The sequence below is a fragment of the Mytilus californianus genome, unplaced genomic scaffold, assembly GCF_021869535.1.
Source record: "Mytilus californianus isolate M0D057914Y unplaced genomic scaffold, xbMytCali1.0.p SCAF_13, whole genome shotgun sequence".
NCBI lineage: Eukaryota > Metazoa > Mollusca > Bivalvia > Mytilida > Mytilidae > Mytilus > Mytilus californianus.
Window position 1 is genome coordinate 226452 of NW_026262615.1, and position 20696 is coordinate 247147.

The following is a 20696-nucleotide window of genomic DNA, read 5'->3' on the forward strand; positions in this document are numbered from 1 at the left end:
CCTTATGATTTATCATCCCAAAACTCAATAACAACCTTCCCTTTGTGGTATGGTACCTTGCAGTACAATTTCAGAGAGTTCTATACACTTGAACACAAGTAATTGTCTGGAAACTAGAAAAATGCTTGTTTTTAGGCCCCTTTTTGGCCCCTTATTTCAAAACATTTTGGGCAATAACCCCCAATCTCAATTCCAGCTTTCCCTTTGTGATATGGAACCTTGTAGTTCAATTTCAGAAAGATCCATAAACTTACACACAAGTTATTATCAAGAAACTAGAAAAATGCTTGTTTTTTGCCCCTTTTTTGGCCCCTTATTCCTAAAATTTTGAGGCAATTACCCCAAAATCAATCCCAGCATTCCCTTGTGATATGGAATCTTGTGGTACAATGTCAGAGAGATCCATACACTAACACACAAGTTATGTCTGGAAGTTACATAAATGCTTATTTTTGGCCCCTTTTTTGCCCCTAATTCCTTAACTGTTGGTACCATAACCCCTAAAATCAATCCCAACCTTTCTTTTGTGGTATTGAACCTTATGGTGAAATTTCATGGAGATCTATGCACTTAAACTAAAGTTAGAGTGCAAAAATGAATGTGTTTTCGGAAGACGACGATCGACGCCAACGACGACGCCAACGTCATACCAATATACGACCAAAATTTTTTTAGTTTTGCGGTCGTATAAAAAAGGAAAAAAAAAGGGGAAAAAAATACCCCCCCCAAATTTTTTGAACCCCCTTATGATTTATCACCCCAAAACTCAATAACAACCTTCCCTTTGAGGTATGGTACCTTGCAGTACAATTTCAGAGAGATCCATACACTTGAACACAAGTTATTGTCTGGAAACTAGAAAAATGCTTGTTTTTAGGCCCCTTTTTGGCCCCAAATTCCTAACCGTTTAGGGCAATTACCCCCAAACTCAAACCCAGCTTTCCTTTTGAGATATGGAACCTTGTAGTACAAGTTCATAAAGATCCATACACTTACACACACGTTATTGTCCTGAAACTAGAAAAAAGCTTGTTTTTTGCCCCTTTTTGGGCCCTAATTCCTAAACTTTTGAGGCAATTACCCCTAAAATCAATCACAGCCTTCCCTTTGAGGTATAGTACTTTGTAGTACAATTTCAGAGAGGGGAGATCCATACACTTGAAGACAAGTAATTGTCTGGAAACTAGAAAAATGCTTGTTTTTAGGCCCCTTTTTGGCCCCTTATTCCAAAACGTTTTGGGCAATAACCCCCAAACTCAATTCCAGCTTTCCCTTTGTGATATGGAACCTTGTACTTCAATTTCAGAAAGATCCATACACTTACACACAAGTTATTATCAAGAAACTAGAAAAATGCTTGTTTTTTGCCCCTTTTTTGGCCCCTAATTCCTAAAATTTTGAGGCAATTGCCCCCAAAATTTATCCCAGTATCCCTTTGTGATATGGAATCTTGTGGTACAATGTCAGAGAGATCCATACACTAACACACAAGTTATGTCTGGAAGTTACAAAAATACTTATTTTTGGCCCCTTTTTTGCCCCTAATTCCTTAACTGTTGGTACCATAACCCCTAAAATCAATCCCAACCTTCCTTTTGTGGTATTGAACCTTATGGTGAAATTTCATGGAGATCCATGCACTTAAACTAAAGTTAGAGTGCGAAAACGAATGTGTCTTCGGACGACGACGATGACAATGACGACAACAACGACGACGACAACGACGCCAACTTCATACCAATATACGACCAAAAAACTTTTAATTTTTGCGGTCGTATAAAAAGGAACAAAAGGAAAAAAAATCCCCCCCCCCAAATTATTTGAACCCCCTTATGATTTATCACCCCAAAACTCAATAACAACCTTCCCTTTGTGGTATGGTACCTTGCAGTACAATTTCAGAGAGATCCATACACTTGAACACAAGTTATTGTCTGGAAACTAGAAAAATGCTTGTTTTTAGGCCCCTTTTTGGCCCCAAATTCCTAAACGTTTAGGGCAATTACCCCCAAACTCAAACCCAGCTTTCCTTTTGAGATATGGAACCTTGTAGTACAATTTCATAAAGATCCATACACTTACACACAAGTTATTGTCCTGAAACTAGAAAAATGATTGTTTTTTGCCCCTTTTTGGGCCCTAATTCCTAAACTTTTGAGGCAATTACCCCCAAAATCAATCACAGCCTTCCCTTTGAGGTATGGTACTTTGTAGTACAATTTCAGAGAGATCCATACACTTGAACACAAGTAATTGTCTGGAAACTAGAAAAATGTTTTTTTTTAAGGCCCCTTTTTGGCCCCTTATTCCAAAACGTTTTGGGCAATAACCCCCAAACTCAATTCCAGCTTTCCCTTTGTGATATGGAACCTTGTAGTTCAATTTCAGAAAGATCCATACACTTACACACAAGTTATTATCAAGAAACTAGAAAAATGCTTGTTTTTTGCCCCTTTTTTGGCCCCTTATTCCTAAAATTTTGAGGCAATTACCCCAAAATCAATCCCAGCATTCCCTTTGTGATATGGAATCTTGTGGTACAATGTCAGAGAGATCCATACACTAACACACAAGTAATGTCTGGAAGTTACAAAAATGCTTATTTTTTGCCCCTTTTTTGCCCCTAATTCCTTAACTGTTGGTACCATAACCCCTAAAATCAATCCCAACCTTTCTTTTGTGGTATTGAACCTTATGGTGAAATTTCATGGAGATCTATGCACTTAAACTAAAGTTAGAGTGCGAAAACGAATGTATCTTGGGACGACGACGACGATGACGACAACGACGACGCCAACGTCATACCAATATACGACCAAAAATTTTTTAATTTTTGCGGTCGTATAAAAAAGGAAAAAAAAGGAAAACCCCCCTCCCAAATTTTTTGAACCCCCTTTTGATTTATCACCCCAAAACTCAATAACAACCTTCCCTTTGTGGTATGGTACCTTGCAGTACAATTTCAGAGAGATCCATACACTTGAACACAAGTTATTGTCTGGAAACTAGAAAAATGCTTGTTTTTTGCCCCTTTTTGGCCCCAAATTCCTAAACATTTAGGGCAATTACCCCCAAACTCAAACAATTCCTAATTTAAGGGCAATAACTCCTATAAAGAGTAACAGTCTACTAATTATATCGGTACAGTTTGACTTGTTAGTAAATCTTGTCTTGCTTATTATTTTTGATTATTTTAGTTCCATCTATCTATTATAATTTTTATCATACATGTCATATAAGGCAAAAAACAAAAAAAATGGTAAAAATCGTCATTAAAGGGCAATAACTCCAATTAGGAGTCGTAGGATAATTTCCTTCATTTGTTTTACTTGTAGATCTTGTCTTGCTGATCATTTTTGTATATTAAAGTTTCTTTCTATCTATTATGAATTTTGAGATATAAGACAAAAACGCAAAAAAAAATTGTACAAATTATCATCAAAGGGCAATAACTCTAATAAGGAGTCAATTGACAATTTCAACCATAAAAAAGACTTATTTGTAGAACTTATCCTTCTTATCATTTTTGCAATTCAAAGTTTCTCTCTATCTATCATAGTTTTCAAAATAGGCAAAAATTAAAAAAAAATGGTAAAATTTGTCATTAAAGGGCAATAACTCCTACAGGAAATCTTTAGAGTAAAGTACATGTAAAATGAAAATATTGCTTAGAATGCAAAACCTGCTGACTATTTTATTTATAGATCTGTCAATTAAATTATGTTTCCCCTATTCTTGTTTTTTTCTGCACTTTATGACAATTCTTCATTATACAATGTGTCTGTGTTAGATCAGTCATTACTGTACCTATTAATTGGCTGAGTAACTCCCATTCCTCAGAACTGAGTGTGGCCTTCAGTTTATCTTTATTATCACAGATAGCTTGGACAAAACCACCTTTGTATTCCCAGTCTATGAAGTCTTCAATAGCCCTGGGTACAGTATAGAGGATATTAAATGCTGCCTGTAATCGGTTGTCTTCCTCTGTTAGTATTCTGTAAATATAGAATATCTGTAGTAACTTGTTATGTAAAGGAGGAGGTGTACTGAGATGTAAATATAGAATATCTGTAGTAACGTGTTATGTAAAGGAGGAGGTGTACTGAGATGTAAATATAGAACATCTGTAGTAACGTGTTATGTAAAGTAGGAGGTGTGCTGAGATGTAAATATAGAACATCTGTAGTAACGTGTTATGTAAAGTAGGAGGTGTACTGAGATGTAAATATAGAACATCTGTAGTAACTTGTTATGTAAAGGAGGAGGTGTGCTGAGATGTAAATATAGAACATCTGTAGTAACGTGTTATGTAAAGGAGGAGGTGTACTGAGATGTAAATATAGAACATCTGTAGTAACGTGTTATGTAAAGGAGGAGGTGTGCTGAGAAACTTGTTGAAGTGCAATAAAATAATTCTGAGAAATTCCCCAATATTAATGATATAAATTTAGACTGTGGATTGATTTGTTTTCTATTGTTTCAAATTATGTGGTGTTTTGAGAACTTAGAAACTGTCTTTAATTTTCCACCAAAAATTATGAAATAACTGGTATAGTAAAACAACTTACGGTTGAGCTTCAATCGACAGAATATGTGTACTTCTCCCTTCAAATTCTGCAATAAAAATAATTTTAATAAAAAATAATCATTCTTATTATTTAGTTCTACGAAGTTACTTATTACTTTGTAACAACTCAAGAATCAAGCCAATATATATTGAAATTCCTTTCTTGATCGATAAATCATTTGCCAAAATATTAATATTAAATCAAAAAGCTTGACAGCCATAAATAGTATAAAAATATTAATTCCAAGGTCTGATGGAAAATATAGCCATTGTTTCCATTGATAATAGTATTCTTTCCAAAAAAATAATTAAACTGCAAATGTATTTGACTCATTCTTAATATAGTTTATCAACAACAAAAAATAATTTTAATAAACTGTTGACACAGAGATATGTCTTGTACGGAAACGAAAACTTCAGCAATTTTTCCATTTGTAAAGGGGCATAACTCTAGAATGGTTAAAGTAACGCCACCAAAATTTGAACTTGATTTGTATTTGGTGGTAATAAGCATTGTGTATAAAATTTGGTTGAGGCAAACTAAAGTTAGAGAACGGAAATGAAAAATTCAGCAATTTTTCCATTTGTAAAGGGACATTACTCTAGAACGGTAAATCTGACGCCACCAAAATTCAAACTTGATCTGTGATTTGTGATGATAAGCATTGTGTATAAGTTTTATAATATTTGGTTGAAGCAAAATAAGTTAGAGAATGGAAACCAACTTTGGGACGTACGGACGGACGGACGTACAAGGGTTAAACTTAATGCCCCCTCCGCTACGACGGAGCATAAAAAGACAATCTGGGCAGCTACATTACTAATTATTACAAAGTCCTTAGACCAACTAGTGGGTAGGGCCTTGAATTGGTTGACAAACTGAGGTGTACAGACAGCAATGTAACATTGAAAATTGTTTATTGATTGAAAGTCACTGGACCATAACTTCTACTATTATTATTTCTGTTATTTCTTACTTATCATACTCTATAGTCAGCACCCCTGTATGGCAGGTTAAATTTTGGAGAATAAAACTGTGGACTATAGAAGCCTTTATTCTGTAGATGGCAGGGCCTTAAAATAGTTGTCTGATATGAATTGATAGTAATGCAACTTTATATAGTAAAATCATAGATCTATCGCAAGTAGTTCATATCAAACTAACTTGAGCAGAAAACCTATTATTGAAAATTGCTAATTAATTGAAAGTCACTGAACCATGGCCAAGGGGCAGGGCCTCAAAATAGTCGTCAATCTGGTATGTATTGATAGCAATGAAACTTCACACAAAATATCATTGATCTATCACCAGTAGTTCCTATCAAACTAACTTAAGCATGTTAAGCAGAAAACTCAACATTTAAATTTGCTAATTAATTCAAATCTCTGGACCATGGCTTAGGGGGACAGGGCTTCAAAATTGTTGTCAAACTGGTACAAATGTGGTATGTACTGATAGTAATGCATCTTCATACAAAATATCAATGATCTATCACAAGTAGTTCCTATCAAACGAACTTAAGCAGAAAACTTAACAATTATTGACGCCGTCACTGCTAATCTTGAAGAAGTAATTATAATATACTTATATAAGTGAATTTGTAGGATACTTATACAAGTGTATTTTATTTACTTGTATAAGTAAATTATTTTTTGGCCTAGTTATGTCCCTTAGACATTCAGATTTTTTTACTTATACAAGTAAAAAAGTCATCCTATCTTCTTTTCTTGAATTTTTAGAACTTCTTTGCTCTAACAGAATTTTGAATTGTCTGTCCTTTGCAGATATCTTTACTATTCATTTAAGTGTCATTTCATGGACAATGAAAATCTCATTTGTCTGTTATCTTTAGAACACTGCTCATTTACAAGCCCCCAAGGAGCAATTTTTGAAGGCTTTGCGCAAATAGTTAAGATCTTTGCTCAATCAGTTTCTTTGTTGAATTATTGAGATGAAACATTGAACTATTATAAAAAAAATTATGAGCTAACCTGAGAAAAATTGCTACAGGCATGATTTTACATCTCAAAACTTGAGAATTTTTGTGGGATTGTAAAAAAAATTTACTTATACAAGTAATTTTTTTAGAAAATTAAGGGGAGATTATTCAAACAATATAATTAACTTGTATAAGTACATTTTATTTACTTCTTCAAGTAAATAAAGATTACTTGTACAAGTAGTACCCCTGACTGTATGTCTTGCTTTCCGTGACTTTCGTCATTCAAGGCAAATAACTCCTATAAGAATTCACTTAATGTTTAATTATTTGTAGATCTTACTTTGATGATAAGTTTTGCTGTTTACAGTTTCTGTCTGTAACAGTATCCATAAACATTGTAGTCCACCAGAAACTCAGAGAGTACTTAACTAGGGGTTGTTTAACAACCTTGGCTACCCAATGGCCAAGAGGGTCTTGCACCGTTGGGAAACTCAGAAAGGGTAATTCAAGGGCAGTAACTCGCATTTGTAGCAATGTTGACTTATTTGTAGATCTAAGTTAGCAGATCATTTTTGCTCGGTAAAATTTCTCTCTATTATAGTTTCAACCACACATATACACATATTTTACAATACTTGCATTTCAAACCTATGTTCTTTTTCGAGGCTGCCATGTTGAGTAGCAGGTGGCATAATTGGATACAAGGATGTTTGGCAACTTAATGACCAACTTTGGTTCCAATTGGCTCAGTAGTGTCAGAGGACAAGATTTATTTTAAAGCTAAGGAATTATGTCATAGATGACAGTTGACTGATGCCAAGTATAAACTGGATAAACTGTTATGATTAAATGCAAGATGATCTTGACGTTTTGAGTCATTTTTATTCTCTTTCTATCAAGTTTATTGATAATTTTCAAGATATTTATTTTATCCTGATGTTTCTATATCTTTCATGTTGTTGGGTTGTTGAGGAACTTAGATATATTTTACAAACATATTCTAAGGAACACACTGCCAATTGTTGGTGTAAAATGTAATTGATATTTTAGAGGGGAGGATTTTAAAGATTTTTTAGATGTCCTCAGGCGGAAATTTTAAATTGTTGTATTGACTTTAACTAAATCTGTTTGTATTCGTAAAGAAAAAATAACATGAATAAATACCTGTCATAGAACTAGATATTGACTGTAAATCTGTCAGACTATTTTGAGATGGATCTTTGTCTGCCTCATCTCCTGACTGGACCACATCTTTACAAGATTCTGTCATTCTCAACTGAGAACTGTCTACAGTGTCTGCCTTGGCATCTATTGACTGGACCACATCTTCACCAGATTCTGTCATTCTCAACAGAGACCCCTCAATGTTGTCTCTCTTGCATACTGAATGGACAAACTGCACATATGACTCTGTATGTTTGGGTTAGGATATCCATGTTTTCTATATTCAAATAAAAACATGAAAAAGGCAAGATTACCATGATATCAGATAAATTAATTTAAAAGTTTACGACTTTTATGATGACTTCATTGACCATGTTGACTAAGAATCTTTTATGAATAAAAGGAGATGTGGGTATATGTCAATGAAACAGCAACCCAATGACACATATAATTAAGACATCTAGAGGGCAACAAACAGTCTTCAACAATAGACAGGTGTCTATACAATATGTCAGTGAAACAGCAACCCAGTGACACAAATAATTAAGACATCTAGAGGGCAACATATAGTCTACAACAATAGACATGTGTCTATACAATATGTCAGTGAGACAACAGCAACCCAATGACACAAATAATCAAGACATCTAGAGGGCAACATATAGTCTACAACAATAGACAGGTGTCTATACAATATGTCAGTGAGACAGCAACTAAATGACACAAATAATTCAGATGTCTAGAGGGCAAAATATAGTCTTCAACAATAGACATGTGTCTATACAATATGTCAGTGAGACAGCAACCCAATGACACAAATAATTAAGACATCTAGAGGGCAACATATAGTCTTCTAATGGGGACTAACTGTGCACCTCTTATTGCGGACCTTTTTCTGTATTGTTATGAGTTACTAGTACAATTTATGACTAAAATCAGCAAAGACCTATGGCAGATTCCAAATAAGAAAGTTAAAAAATTCCCAAAATTATGTTTAACAAAATCAACACCAATAAGGTTCTGTTTTGGAATACATGTTATACTTATATAAGTAAACACTTTTTGACAAAAAATAGATCTATTCACATTATATTTTTTAAATAAAGGACACCTTAAAAAAATGTTGCTATCATAACAAAATTGACAGACATTTTGCATGTTTTGACGGAAAATTCTTATGTTAGCAACACAAACAATCCTGATATCTTCAGTATTTTCAAGGTTTGGATGTATATCTTGCTTAAATATGAAAGGCAAATTGGAATGCACTATTCCTTAACATCTGCACCAATAAAAAAGGAATTGTAATAACTTTAAAAAAAAGGATTATCTTGGAGTTGCTAACATAAGATTTGACAGACATGAACAATGCTGCTAACATAAGATTTGACAGAAATGAAGTTTTTGCTAACATAAGATTTGACGGACTTTTTTGTTGCTAACATAATATTTGACAGACTTTTTTGTTGCTAACATAATATTTGACAGACTTTTTTGTTGCTAACATAAGATTTGACGGATATTATTGTTGCTAACATAAGATTTGACGGATATTATTGTTGCTAACATAAGATTTGACAGACTAAATAGTGTTGCTAACATAAGATATTGACGGACTTGTTGCTAACATAAGATTGTGCTTAACTTTGGAGATCTTGTCCTAGTTGAAAGTCATATTTAGAACTCCTGCAAAATAACGCCGCCTGACATTTACAAGATTTCAACCCAGGACAGATAACTCTTTATTTGTAGCACATCCAAATGTTGCTAACATAAGATGCAAAGTTTGACAGAACTGATGTTAGCAACAGATTTGATAAAACTATTGATTGAATAAAGTAAATTGAAAGATCCAAAATGTGTTTGTTTAATGTACATTATGAAATACAATTTTAACAGGCTTATATAAGTACCTACAATCATGTGGCAAGATTTTATGAACATGTTGCTATCATAACATTTATTGACAGACGAGCATCTAATAAGCAAGGTATTTGAAATTGAAAAAAAATATATATAACAGATGTTTTTAACAAAAGAAAAGCAAAAGATTTGGAAACAGGGATGTTTGAATAATCAGACTACACTAATAAAAACCATTATACCAGTGTCAATTTAAAGCATTGTAACACATACACCTTGTGTCAAAAAATGGGAAGTAATTTCCGTCAAACATTTCACTTTTTTCAACTTGTTTTGATCATTTCTACTTTTAATGGAAACAATCATATCCAATAATTGGTTTTCTTGCTTTATTTAACATTACTATTCAATAAAACATTCACATATTATCATTCAAATAACAGTTAGTATTATTTTTATTAATTTGTTCTTTTTGACAGAAATTTTCTTTTCTTTATGGAATCTGCCCTATCTAAACAACATCTGATTCAAAAATTAAATAACACTTTTAGATATTAAGATGATATATTGGCTCTCAATAATATGGATGTGAAGTTAGCAGCCGGTTCGTTATTCGATATTCGATATTCAATATCCAACCGGCTGCTAGCAGTCGGTTCGATATTCAAATTTAGTTGAAAATCATAAAAAATATAATATTTGATAACATTAAAAGCATGATTTTTATAGTTGAAAGGAGTGAAAAGATATGTAGGAAATCGTTTTATGACCCCTTCAAGTTGTCTTAAACTCTCGTTGTCCTCAAATATAAACCCTTATCAATGCTTATATGTAATTTGCATATTTGTCTTTATGTAATATAGATTTTTATCAATAAAACGACATCAAAACTGTAATTTTAAGGTTCATCACAACAAATGGACAAATATGGCCGTATTTTCACCTCAAAAACTACTCTGTGTACGGCTTACCTGTGCAGTTTGGAAAGTTTTAAGGCCTGGCATCCACTAGATGTATAAAAGTTAAATTTATTTTGCATATCAGAAATATAAAATCTTTTTTGGATTATGATGGGCATTTTTTTCCGTTCCTGCTGAAGGTGTAAAAATAAACTAAGTTGGGATATAACTTTGAGATGCTCCATCTCAGGTAACAACTGCATGATTTGTATTGTATTGATTGTCCTTGATTGGCATGGACAATAGATATCTACACATCTATAGGTGAGTTAAAGGTAGTACCTGAGTGGACAGTATCAAATGCAATTCAGGTGTTTGTTTATTTTTACACCTTCTGCAGGAAGGAAAAAAAATGCCCATCATATTCAAAAAAAGATTTTATCTTTCTGATATGCAAAATAGATTCAACTTTTATATATCTAGTGGATGCCAGGCCTTAAAACTTTCCAAACTGCACAGGTAAGTCTGTACACAGAGTAGTTTTTGAGGTGAAAATACGGCCATATTTGTCCATTTGTTATGATGAACCTTAAATCTACTATTTCTTAAAACAAAAACAATAAAATGCTCCGCAGGGCGCAGCTTGATACGACCGCAGAGGTCGAACGCTGAACAGTTGGGGCAAGTATGGACACAACATTCAAGCTTGATACAGCTCTGAATTTGGATTGTGATTAAATATTTGACACAGCATAGGTTTCTGACACAGAATGAATGTGGTCTAAGAACTTAAAAATTTTAAATTGGACATTCACCTATTATGGTCCAATATCCAAAATCTAAATACATGGTCAGATTCAGCATATCAAAGAACCCCAAGAATTCAATTTTTGATGAAATCAAACAAACTTTAATTTTGTACCCTTTTGACCTCAATGTGGACAAAGTTGACCCAACAATCAAAAATCTAAATACATGGTTAGATTCAGCATATCAAAGAACCCCATATATTCAATTTTTGTTGAAATCAAACAAAGTTTAATTTTGGACCCCGATTTGGACCAACTTGAAAACTGGGCCCATAATCAAAAATCTAAATACATGTTTAGATTCAGCATATCAAAGAACCCTAAAAATTCAATTTTTGTTAAAATCAAACTAAGTTTAATTTTGGACCCTTTGGACCTTAATGTAGACCAATTTGAAAACGGAACCAAAAATTAAGAATCTAAATACACGGTTAGATTTGGCATATCAAAGAACCCCAATAATTCAATTTTTGATGAAATCAAACAAAGTTAAATTTTGGACCCTTTGGACCCTCAATGTGGACCAATTTAAAAACGGGGCCCAAAATCCAAAAACTTAATACACGATTAGATTCAGCATATTAAAGAACCCCAAGAATTCAAGAATAAAACCCCATTGAAATTGATCAAGAAATAAGCAATTTATACTAAGTATCTTCTTTTGCACAATACTGTGCAATTGAATATTTCTCGCTATAGCGCAATACTGTACAATTGACAATTTCTTGCTATTGCACAATATTGTGCTATTGGATATTTCTTGCTATTGCGCAATACTGTGCAATTGAAGATTTCTTGTTATTGCGCAATACTGTGGAAATTGAAGATTTCTTGCTATTGTGCAATACTGTACAATTGAAAATTTCTTGCTATTGCACAATACTTATTATATAATAATTTACACATCCTGTTTGGTGTGTATCTCCTACCATATCATTATTATTTGCTTTTAAATATTAATCAGAAATAACCAGCTTAAAATGGAAAATTTTAAAAGAAAACAAAAAGGAAAAAAAAAGAAAAAAAAAAAATCCCCCCCCCCCAATTTTTTGAACCCCCTTATTATTCATCACCCCCAAACTCAATCCCAGCCTTCCCTTTGTGGTATGGTACCTTGCAGTACAATTTCAGAGAGATCCATACACTTGAACACAAGTTATTGTCTGGAAACTAGAAAAATGCTTATTTTTGGCCCCTTTTTGGCCCCCAATTCCTAAATGTTTCGGGCAATTACCCCCAAACTCAATTCCAGCTTTCCATTTGTGATATGGAACCTTGTAGTACAATTTCAGAAATATCCAAACACTTACACACAAGTTATTGTCATGAAACTAGAAAAATGCTTGTTTTTGGCCCCTTTTTTGGCCCCTAATTCCTAAAAGTTTGAGGCAATTACCTCCAAAATCAATTACAGCCTTCCCTTTGTGATATGGAACCTTGTGGTACAATGTCAGAGAGATCCATACACTTACACACAAGTTGTTGTCTGGAAGTTACAAAAATGCTTATTTTTGGCCCCTTTTTGGCCCCTAATTCCTTAACTGTTGGTACCATAACCCCCAAAATCAATCCCAACCTTTCTTTCGTGGTATTGAACCTCATGGTAAAATTTCATGGAGATCCATTCACTTAAACTAAAATGAGAGTGTGAAAACCAATGTGTCTTCGGACGACGCCGGACGACGACGACGACGACGACGACGACGCCAACGTCATACCATTATACGACCAAAAATTTTTACGGTCGTATAAAAACCGACCACTCTAGAAAAAATTTAGAAATATAAATAGAAATATATATGGAAAGCCCAAAAAAAAGAAATACATAGTGAAAACCTACCTGAGACCGCTTAAATGACGGTGAGACCCCCCTGTTCTTTCAATGTCCATAAAATTCATAGACTCTGTATAAATAAAGATTGTATCAAAAGGATTTCCCAGAATAATGTCATCTTCGATATCTACGGAGGGCTTAGATTGTCACTTTTCAGCTAAAAATTGTCACAATTTCAGGACAAAGGCCACAGGGCAATGGTGAGAGCCCCCTGATCTCTCAATCTGCCTAATATTAAGCAAACAGTTAGTTAATAGGTAGATACAAACGTGACTAAAAGGACTTTGGGTACACTTCCTGTCTTCTATGTTTACGGAGGGCTCAAAGTGCCAGTTGGATATTCAAAATATATAGCGAAAACCTACCTGAGACCGCTTAAATGACGGTGAGACCCTCCTGTTCTTTCAATGACCATAAAATTCGACAAATTCATGAACTCTGTATAAATAAAGATTATATCAAAAGGATTTTCCAGAATAATGTCATCTTCGATATCTACGGAGGGCTTAGATTGTCACTTTTCAGCTAAAAATTGTCAAAATTTTAGGACAAAGGGCACAGGGCAATGATCATGATGAGAGCCCCCTGATCTCTAAATGTGCCTAATATTAAACAGACAGTTAGCTAATAGTTAGATACAAACGTGACTCAAAGGAATTTGGGTACACTTCTTGTCTTCTATGATTACGGAGGGCCCAAAGTGCCAGTTGGATATTCAAAATATATAGCGAAAACCTACCTTAGACCGCTTAAATGACAGTGAGACCCTCCTGTTCTTTCAATGTCCATAAAACTCGACGAATTTATAGACTCTAAATAAATAAAATTTGTAGCAAAAGGATTTCTCAGAAAAATGTCATCTTCAATATCTACGGAGGGCTTAGATTGTCACTTTTCAGCTAAAAATTGTCAAAATTTTAGGACAAAGGGCACAGGGCAATGGTGAGAGCCCCCTGATCTCTCAATCTGCCTAATATTAAGCAGACAGTTAGTTAATAGGTAGATACAAACGTGACTAAACGGAATTTGGGTACACTTCCTGTCTTCTATATTTACGGAGGGCCCAAAATGCCAGTTGGATATTCAAAATATATAGCGAAAACCTACCTGAGACCGCTTAAATGACGGTGAGGCCCCCATGTTCTTTCAATGTCCATAAAATTCTACGAATTCATAGACTCTGTATAAATAAAGATTGTATCAAAAGGATTTTCCAGAATAATGTCATCTTCGATATCTACGGAGGGCTTAGATTGTCACTTTCCAGCTAAAAATTGTCAAAATTTCAGGACAAAGGGCACAGGGCAATGGTTAGAGCCCCCTGATCTCTCAAGCTGCCTAATATTAAGCAGACAGTTAGCTAATAGGTAGATACACACGTGACTAAAAGGAATTTGGGTACACTTCCTGTCTTCTATGTTTACAGAGGGCCAAAAGTGCCAGTTGGATATTCAAAATATATAGTGAAAACTTACCTGAGACCGCTTAAATGACGGTGAGACCCCCTGTTCTTTCAATGTCCATAAAATTCGACGAATATATAGACTCTGTATAAATAAAGATTGTAGCAAATGGATTTCTCAGAAAAATGTCATCTTCGATATCTACGGAGGGCTTAGATTGTCACTTTTCAGCTAAAAATTGTCAAAATTTCAGGACAAAGAGTACAGGGCAATGGTGAGAGCCCCCTTATCTCTCAATCTGCCTAATATTAAGCAGACAATTTTTAGCTGAAAAGTGACAATCTAAGCCCTCCGTAGATATCGAAGATGACATTATTCTGGAAAATCCTTTTAATACAACCTTTACATATACAGAGTCTATGATTAAGTTGAATTTTATGGACATTGAATGATCAGGGGGGTCTCACCCTCATTTAAGCGGTCTCAGGTAGGTTTTCACTATATATTTTGAATATCCAACTGGCACTTTGGGCGCTCCTTAAACATGGAAGACAGGAAGTGTACCCAAATTCCTTTTAGTCACGTTTGTATCTACCTATTAACTAAATGTCTGCATAATATTAGAAAGATTGAGAGATCAGGGGGCTCTCACCACTGCCCTGTGCCCTTTGTCCTAAAATTTTGACAATTTTTAGCTGAAAAGTGACAATCTAAGCCCTCCGTAGATATCGAAGATGACATTATTCTGAAAATCCTTCTAATACAACCTTAACATATACAGAGTCTATGATTAAGTTGAATTTTATGGACATTGAAAGACCAGGGTGGTCTCACCCTCATTTAAGCGGTCTCAGGTAGGTTTTCACTATATATATTTCTTTTTTGGGATTTCCATAAATATTTCTATTTATATTTCTAAATGTTTCTAGAGTTATAGGTTTTTCCTTTTGTGTTAAGAAATATAATATATAAAAGAACATATTTGAAGTTCTTTTATTGATAAAAATCTATATTACATATTATAAAGACAAATATGCAACTTAGAAAAGGGTTTATATTCTATATTACATAAAGACAAATATGCAACTTAGAAAAGGGTTTATATTCTATATTACATAAAGACAAATATGCAACTTAGAAAAGGGTTTATATTCGACGACAACGAGAATTTACGACAGCTTGAAGAGGTCATTAAACGATTTCCTACGTATCTTATCAGTCCTCTTAACTATGAAATTCGTGCTTTTAATGTTATCAAGTATTTAATTTTTTTATGATTTTCAACTAAATTTTAAATATCCAACCGACTGCTAGCAGCCGGTTGGATATTGAATATCGAATATCGAATAACGAACCGGCTGCTAACTTCACACACATCTCAATAATGACGATTTCAGTATGATTTATCCTGCCGAACTGACTTTAAATAAAGCTAATACTAACAATGACCACATCTCAATAATGACGATTTCAGTATGTACACTAAAGAGATTTATCCTGCCGAACTGACTTTAAATAAAGCTAATACTAACAATGACCACTGCCCTTTCCTGGATCTTGATATCTTTATTTTTAACGTGAAACTTAATACCAAAATTTATGAAAAAAGATATGATTTTTCATTTCCTATTGTTAATTATCGATTTTTAGATGGTGACGTTCCCTATGGTGTTTATATATCTCATCTTGTTCGATTCGCTCTTGAATGTAACGTATTTGATTTCAACGAAAGAAATCTCTGTATTACTGAAAAATTATTACACCAGGGTTTTCGATATCACAAACTAGTCAAAACATTTACTAAATTTTATCATCGGTACAAGGACATCATTCGTAAATATAAATCAACATGCAGACATCTTATACGTTCAGGTATTTCACATCCAATATTTTATGGTAATATTCTTTACAAAGCACAAAAATATCGGCATTCACCTCAAAAGCTAACCAAACCTTTAAACAGACTTATTCGGAAAGGATATAGTTACGATACTGTTGTCAAGTCATTAAGGATTGCATATTTTGGTATTAATATTGATTCACTCATAGGGTCTTTGTATCGGAAATAAACACATTTATTCTAAACCAAATGTTGGCATGATACGGGTTATGTTCTTCTCATACATTTTATGATGGTATGATATTAAACCCCTAACGGTAGGGATTGTACTTGATTTTCATATGATGAAGACATAATCTTTCAATATTTTAATTGAGGTCTGGAGCTGGCATGGTAGTAACTGCTAGTAGTCCTTTGTTCATTTATGTATCATAGTTTCTTTTGCTACCTATGCTGACATCGGACTCGGACTTCTTTTAAACTGGGTTTTACTGTGCGTATTGCTATGTGTTTCTTTATCATACATTGACTAGAGGTATAGGGGGAGGGTTGAAATCTCACAAAACATGTTTAACCCCGCCGCATTTTTGCGCCTGTCCCAAGTCAGGAGCCTCTGGCCTTTGTTCATTTTGTTTGTCTAGTATGTTTTTTTAATTTTAGTTCATTTATTTGTTTTGGAGTTTAGTGTGACGTCCGTTTTTCACTGAACTAGCACACAATTTTATTTAGGGTCCAGCTGAGGACCACCTCCGGGTGTGGGATATTCTCGCTGCATTGAAGACCCATTGGTGACCTTCGGCTGTTGTCTGCTCTTTGGTCGGGTTGTTGTCTCTTTGACATATCCCCATTTCAATTCTCAATTTTATTCAACAATAGACAGCTGTCTATACAATATATCAGTGAGACAGCAACCCAATGACACAAATAATTAAGACATCTAGAGGGCAACATATAGTCTTCAACAATAGACAGGTGTCTATACAATATGTCAGTGAAACAGCAACCCAATAACATAAATAATTAAGACATCTAGAGGGCAACATATAGTATTCAACAATAGACAGGTGTCTATACAATATGTCAGTGAGACAGCAACCCAATGATAAAAATAATTAAGACATCTAGAGGGCAACATGTACATGTAGTATTCAACAATAGACAGGTGTCTATACAATATGTCAGTAAGACAGCAACCCAATAACATAAACAATTAAGACATCTAGAGGGCAACATATAGTATTCAACAACAGACAGGTGTCTATCATGTCTATACAATACAATGTATGTCAATGAGACATCAACCCAATGACACAAAAAATTAAGACATCTAGAGGGCAACATATAGTCTTCAACAATAAACAGCTGTCTATACAATGTGTCAATAGGCCAGCAACCCAATGATACAAATAATTAAGACATCTAGAGGGAAACATATAGTCTTCAACAACAGACATGATAGACAGATGTCAATACAATATGTCAGTGAGACAGCAACCCAATAACATAAATAATTAAGACATCTAGAGGGCAACGTATAGTCTTCAACAATAGACAGGTGTCTATCCAATATGTCAATGAGACAGCAACCAAATGACACAAATAATTAAGATATCTAGAGTGCAACATATTGTCTTCAACAATAGACAGGTGTCTATATATGTCACTGAGACAGCAACCCAATAACACAAATAATTAAGATATCTAGAGGGCAACATATAGTCTTCAACCCAATGTCACAAATAATAATAACTCCACAATAATCTCAACCAAATCATCCCTAAATCATAACACACACAAAACACCACAACCCTCACCACCCCCCCCCCCCATCCCAAACCAACCAAACCACAACCTCTTCTCCCCCCCTTTTAATAATCATTAAACCCTCAAATTTTCCTCACTTCAACAATCATAAACCAAACAACAACCAACCCAACAAATCATCCAACAACCAAACCTCACACCCCACCCCCTATAAAACCAAAACAACACCACCAAAACACCAACACAACCCCAACCACACCCCCAACACACCCAACCCCCCCCCACACCCACCACACACCACCACCCCCCACCCCAACCCACCCCCCACCCCCCCCCCCCCCCCCCCCACCCCCCACCCCCCCCCTGAATAAAATCCCATAACTTACTCTGAAGTGTAAAATCTAAAATTTATAAAAATTGAAAGGGAGCTTACATCTATAGATATAAACATTTCTCCAAAGTTTCATGAGAACTGCTGAACGCATTTTTGAGTTATTGTTCGAAAACTGGAAAATCCCCCTTTTTTCAATGAATAAAACTCCATAACTCGGAAACGTAAAATCTAAAATTTATAAAAATCAAAAGGGAGCTCATGTCAATAGATATAAACAACTGACCAAAGTTTCTTGCAAATTGGTGAAAGCATTCTTAAGTTATTGTCCGAAAACTGGAAAATCCCCCTTTTTTTAATAAATAAAACCCCCTTACCTCAGAAACGTAAAATCTAAAATTTATAAAAAACCAAAGGGAGCTCACGCCAATAGTTATGAACAATTCACCAAAGTGTTATGCAAGTTGGTTGAAGCGTTTTTGAGTTAATGTCCAACATGTTGTCGACAGACAGACGGACAGACAACGGTATACCATAATACGTCATGTAAATGGGCGTATAAAAACTGCATTTTACCCCCATGTTCTATTTTTAGCCATGACAGCCATCTTGGTTGATGGGCGGGGTCATTGCATACATCTTTTAAACAAGATACCCGAAGGAAGATTTATGCCAAGTTTGGTTTTATTTGGCCCAGTAGTTTCAGAGGAGAAGATTTTTTGTAAAAGTTAACAGACGAAAACAGACGATAGACGCCAAGTGATGAGAAAAGCGCATTTGGCCCTTTTGGGCCAGGTGAGCTAAAAATGGTAAAAATCGCCATTAAAGGGCTATAACTCCAATGAGGAGTCATCGAATGATTTCCACCATATTGTATAAATTGTAGATCTTGTCGTTCTGATCATTTTTGCCTAGTTTAAGTTTCTATCTAATTCTTATAATTTTCTAGATATAAGGCAAAACGCAAAAAATTGGTAATAATTTGTCATCAAAGGGCAATAACTTCTATAAGAAATGGTATGACAGTTTTGATGTGAACAGACAATAGGAAGAGCTCAACATTTTGAACATTTCTGCCCCTGTCAGATTTAGTTTATCTATAACAGTTTTCAAAATAATAGACAAAACTTGCATTTTCATGTTCTATTTTTAGCCATGTCAGCCATCTTGGTTGGCGGGTTGGATCATTGCACACATTTTTAAAACTAGATACCTTAATGATGATTGTGGCCAAGTTTGGTTAAATTTGGCCCAGTAGTTTCAGAGAAGATTTTTGTAAAAGTTAAGAGACGACGACTGACTAAGACGACTGCCTACGACGACAGACGACAAACGCCAAGTGATGAGAAAAGTTCACCTGACACTTTTGGCCAGGTGAGCTAAAAAAGGACTTTTTTTTGTTCTTTAAAACAATTTATAAATATCTTAGAGAAATGATAGCTTCAGAGCAAATGCAATGCGATTTCAGTTATAATCATTTTTTTCCTAGGGGCATAACTCGTTGAAATTATTTGATCAGCACTTATTTTCAAGGTGTCAAAGACATTGCTGATATAAACCTTTGATGTAAGTTCCATAAAATTCTGGCAAGTACACATGAGAGGACTAATAATCAGTCAGGGGCGTTACTTAAACAAGTAATTTTTTTAGTTACTTATATAGGTAATTTTTGTTTTTAAAAATTATAAAATTACTCAATAGAGTTATTTTAAATTTCAATAGAAGCATGGACTTAATGTAGTTTTCATGAATTTTTACATCATTTTATATCATACACTTACGAATTTATTAGATTTGAGAAGAGTATAGAGATAAAGGGTTACTTTAAAAATAATGACAAAAATATTACTTGAATAAGTTATTTTACACATCTTTGAAAGAATTAGTAATAACACTTATTTAAGGAACATATGTAATCGTTTTGGGTTGCACATTATAAATAACTTCAAGTCTTAATTATATATATAATTAATTCACAAGTTTCTATCTATTTATATCTGTCTACCTTCAAGATTTTCAAGGAAAATGATATTTTAATAGACCCAAGAGACCAATCTTTGACCCAGAAGCATCGATATGAAAGATAAGTGCGCGTCAGAAAGGCAATTAGTGTTTCAGAAGGATTAGATTTTATATTTCATGGGAAAAATAACCAGATGACTGTGAAAATTTGTTAAAGCTAGTAAAATCTGTATAATTGGACACCTATACAAATAATATTTAGAAAAGTTACTTATATAAGTAATATTTAAAATAGCCTCGTTTTCAACATTACTTGT

At 34.2% G+C, this 20696-nt stretch overlaps 1 protein-coding gene across 11 annotated transcripts in view; it reads right to left on the bottom strand.

Annotated features, from left to right (window-relative positions):
• Positions 1 to 20696, bottom strand: part of LOC127722974 (uncharacterized) — a 436121-nt gene that overhangs the window by 56263 nt on the left and 359162 nt on the right. For 2 of the 11 annotated variants that reach the window (XM_052229372.1, XM_052229371.1), the window contains exons 1-3: positions 7675 to 7947; positions 4569 to 4614; positions 3808 to 3995 (exon numbers count right to left, since the gene is read on the bottom strand). The exons of the other annotated variants lie outside the window; for them this stretch is intronic. In XM_052229372.1, the coding sequence (XP_052085332.1) occupies positions 3808 to 3995; positions 4569 to 4614; positions 7675 to 7855 (415 nt within the window). In that variant the 5' untranslated portion in view covers positions 7856 to 7947. Of the gene's footprint in view, positions 1 to 3807; positions 3996 to 4568; positions 4615 to 7674; positions 7948 to 20696 lie in introns of those variants that run through there. 11 annotated transcript variants of the gene reach the window in all.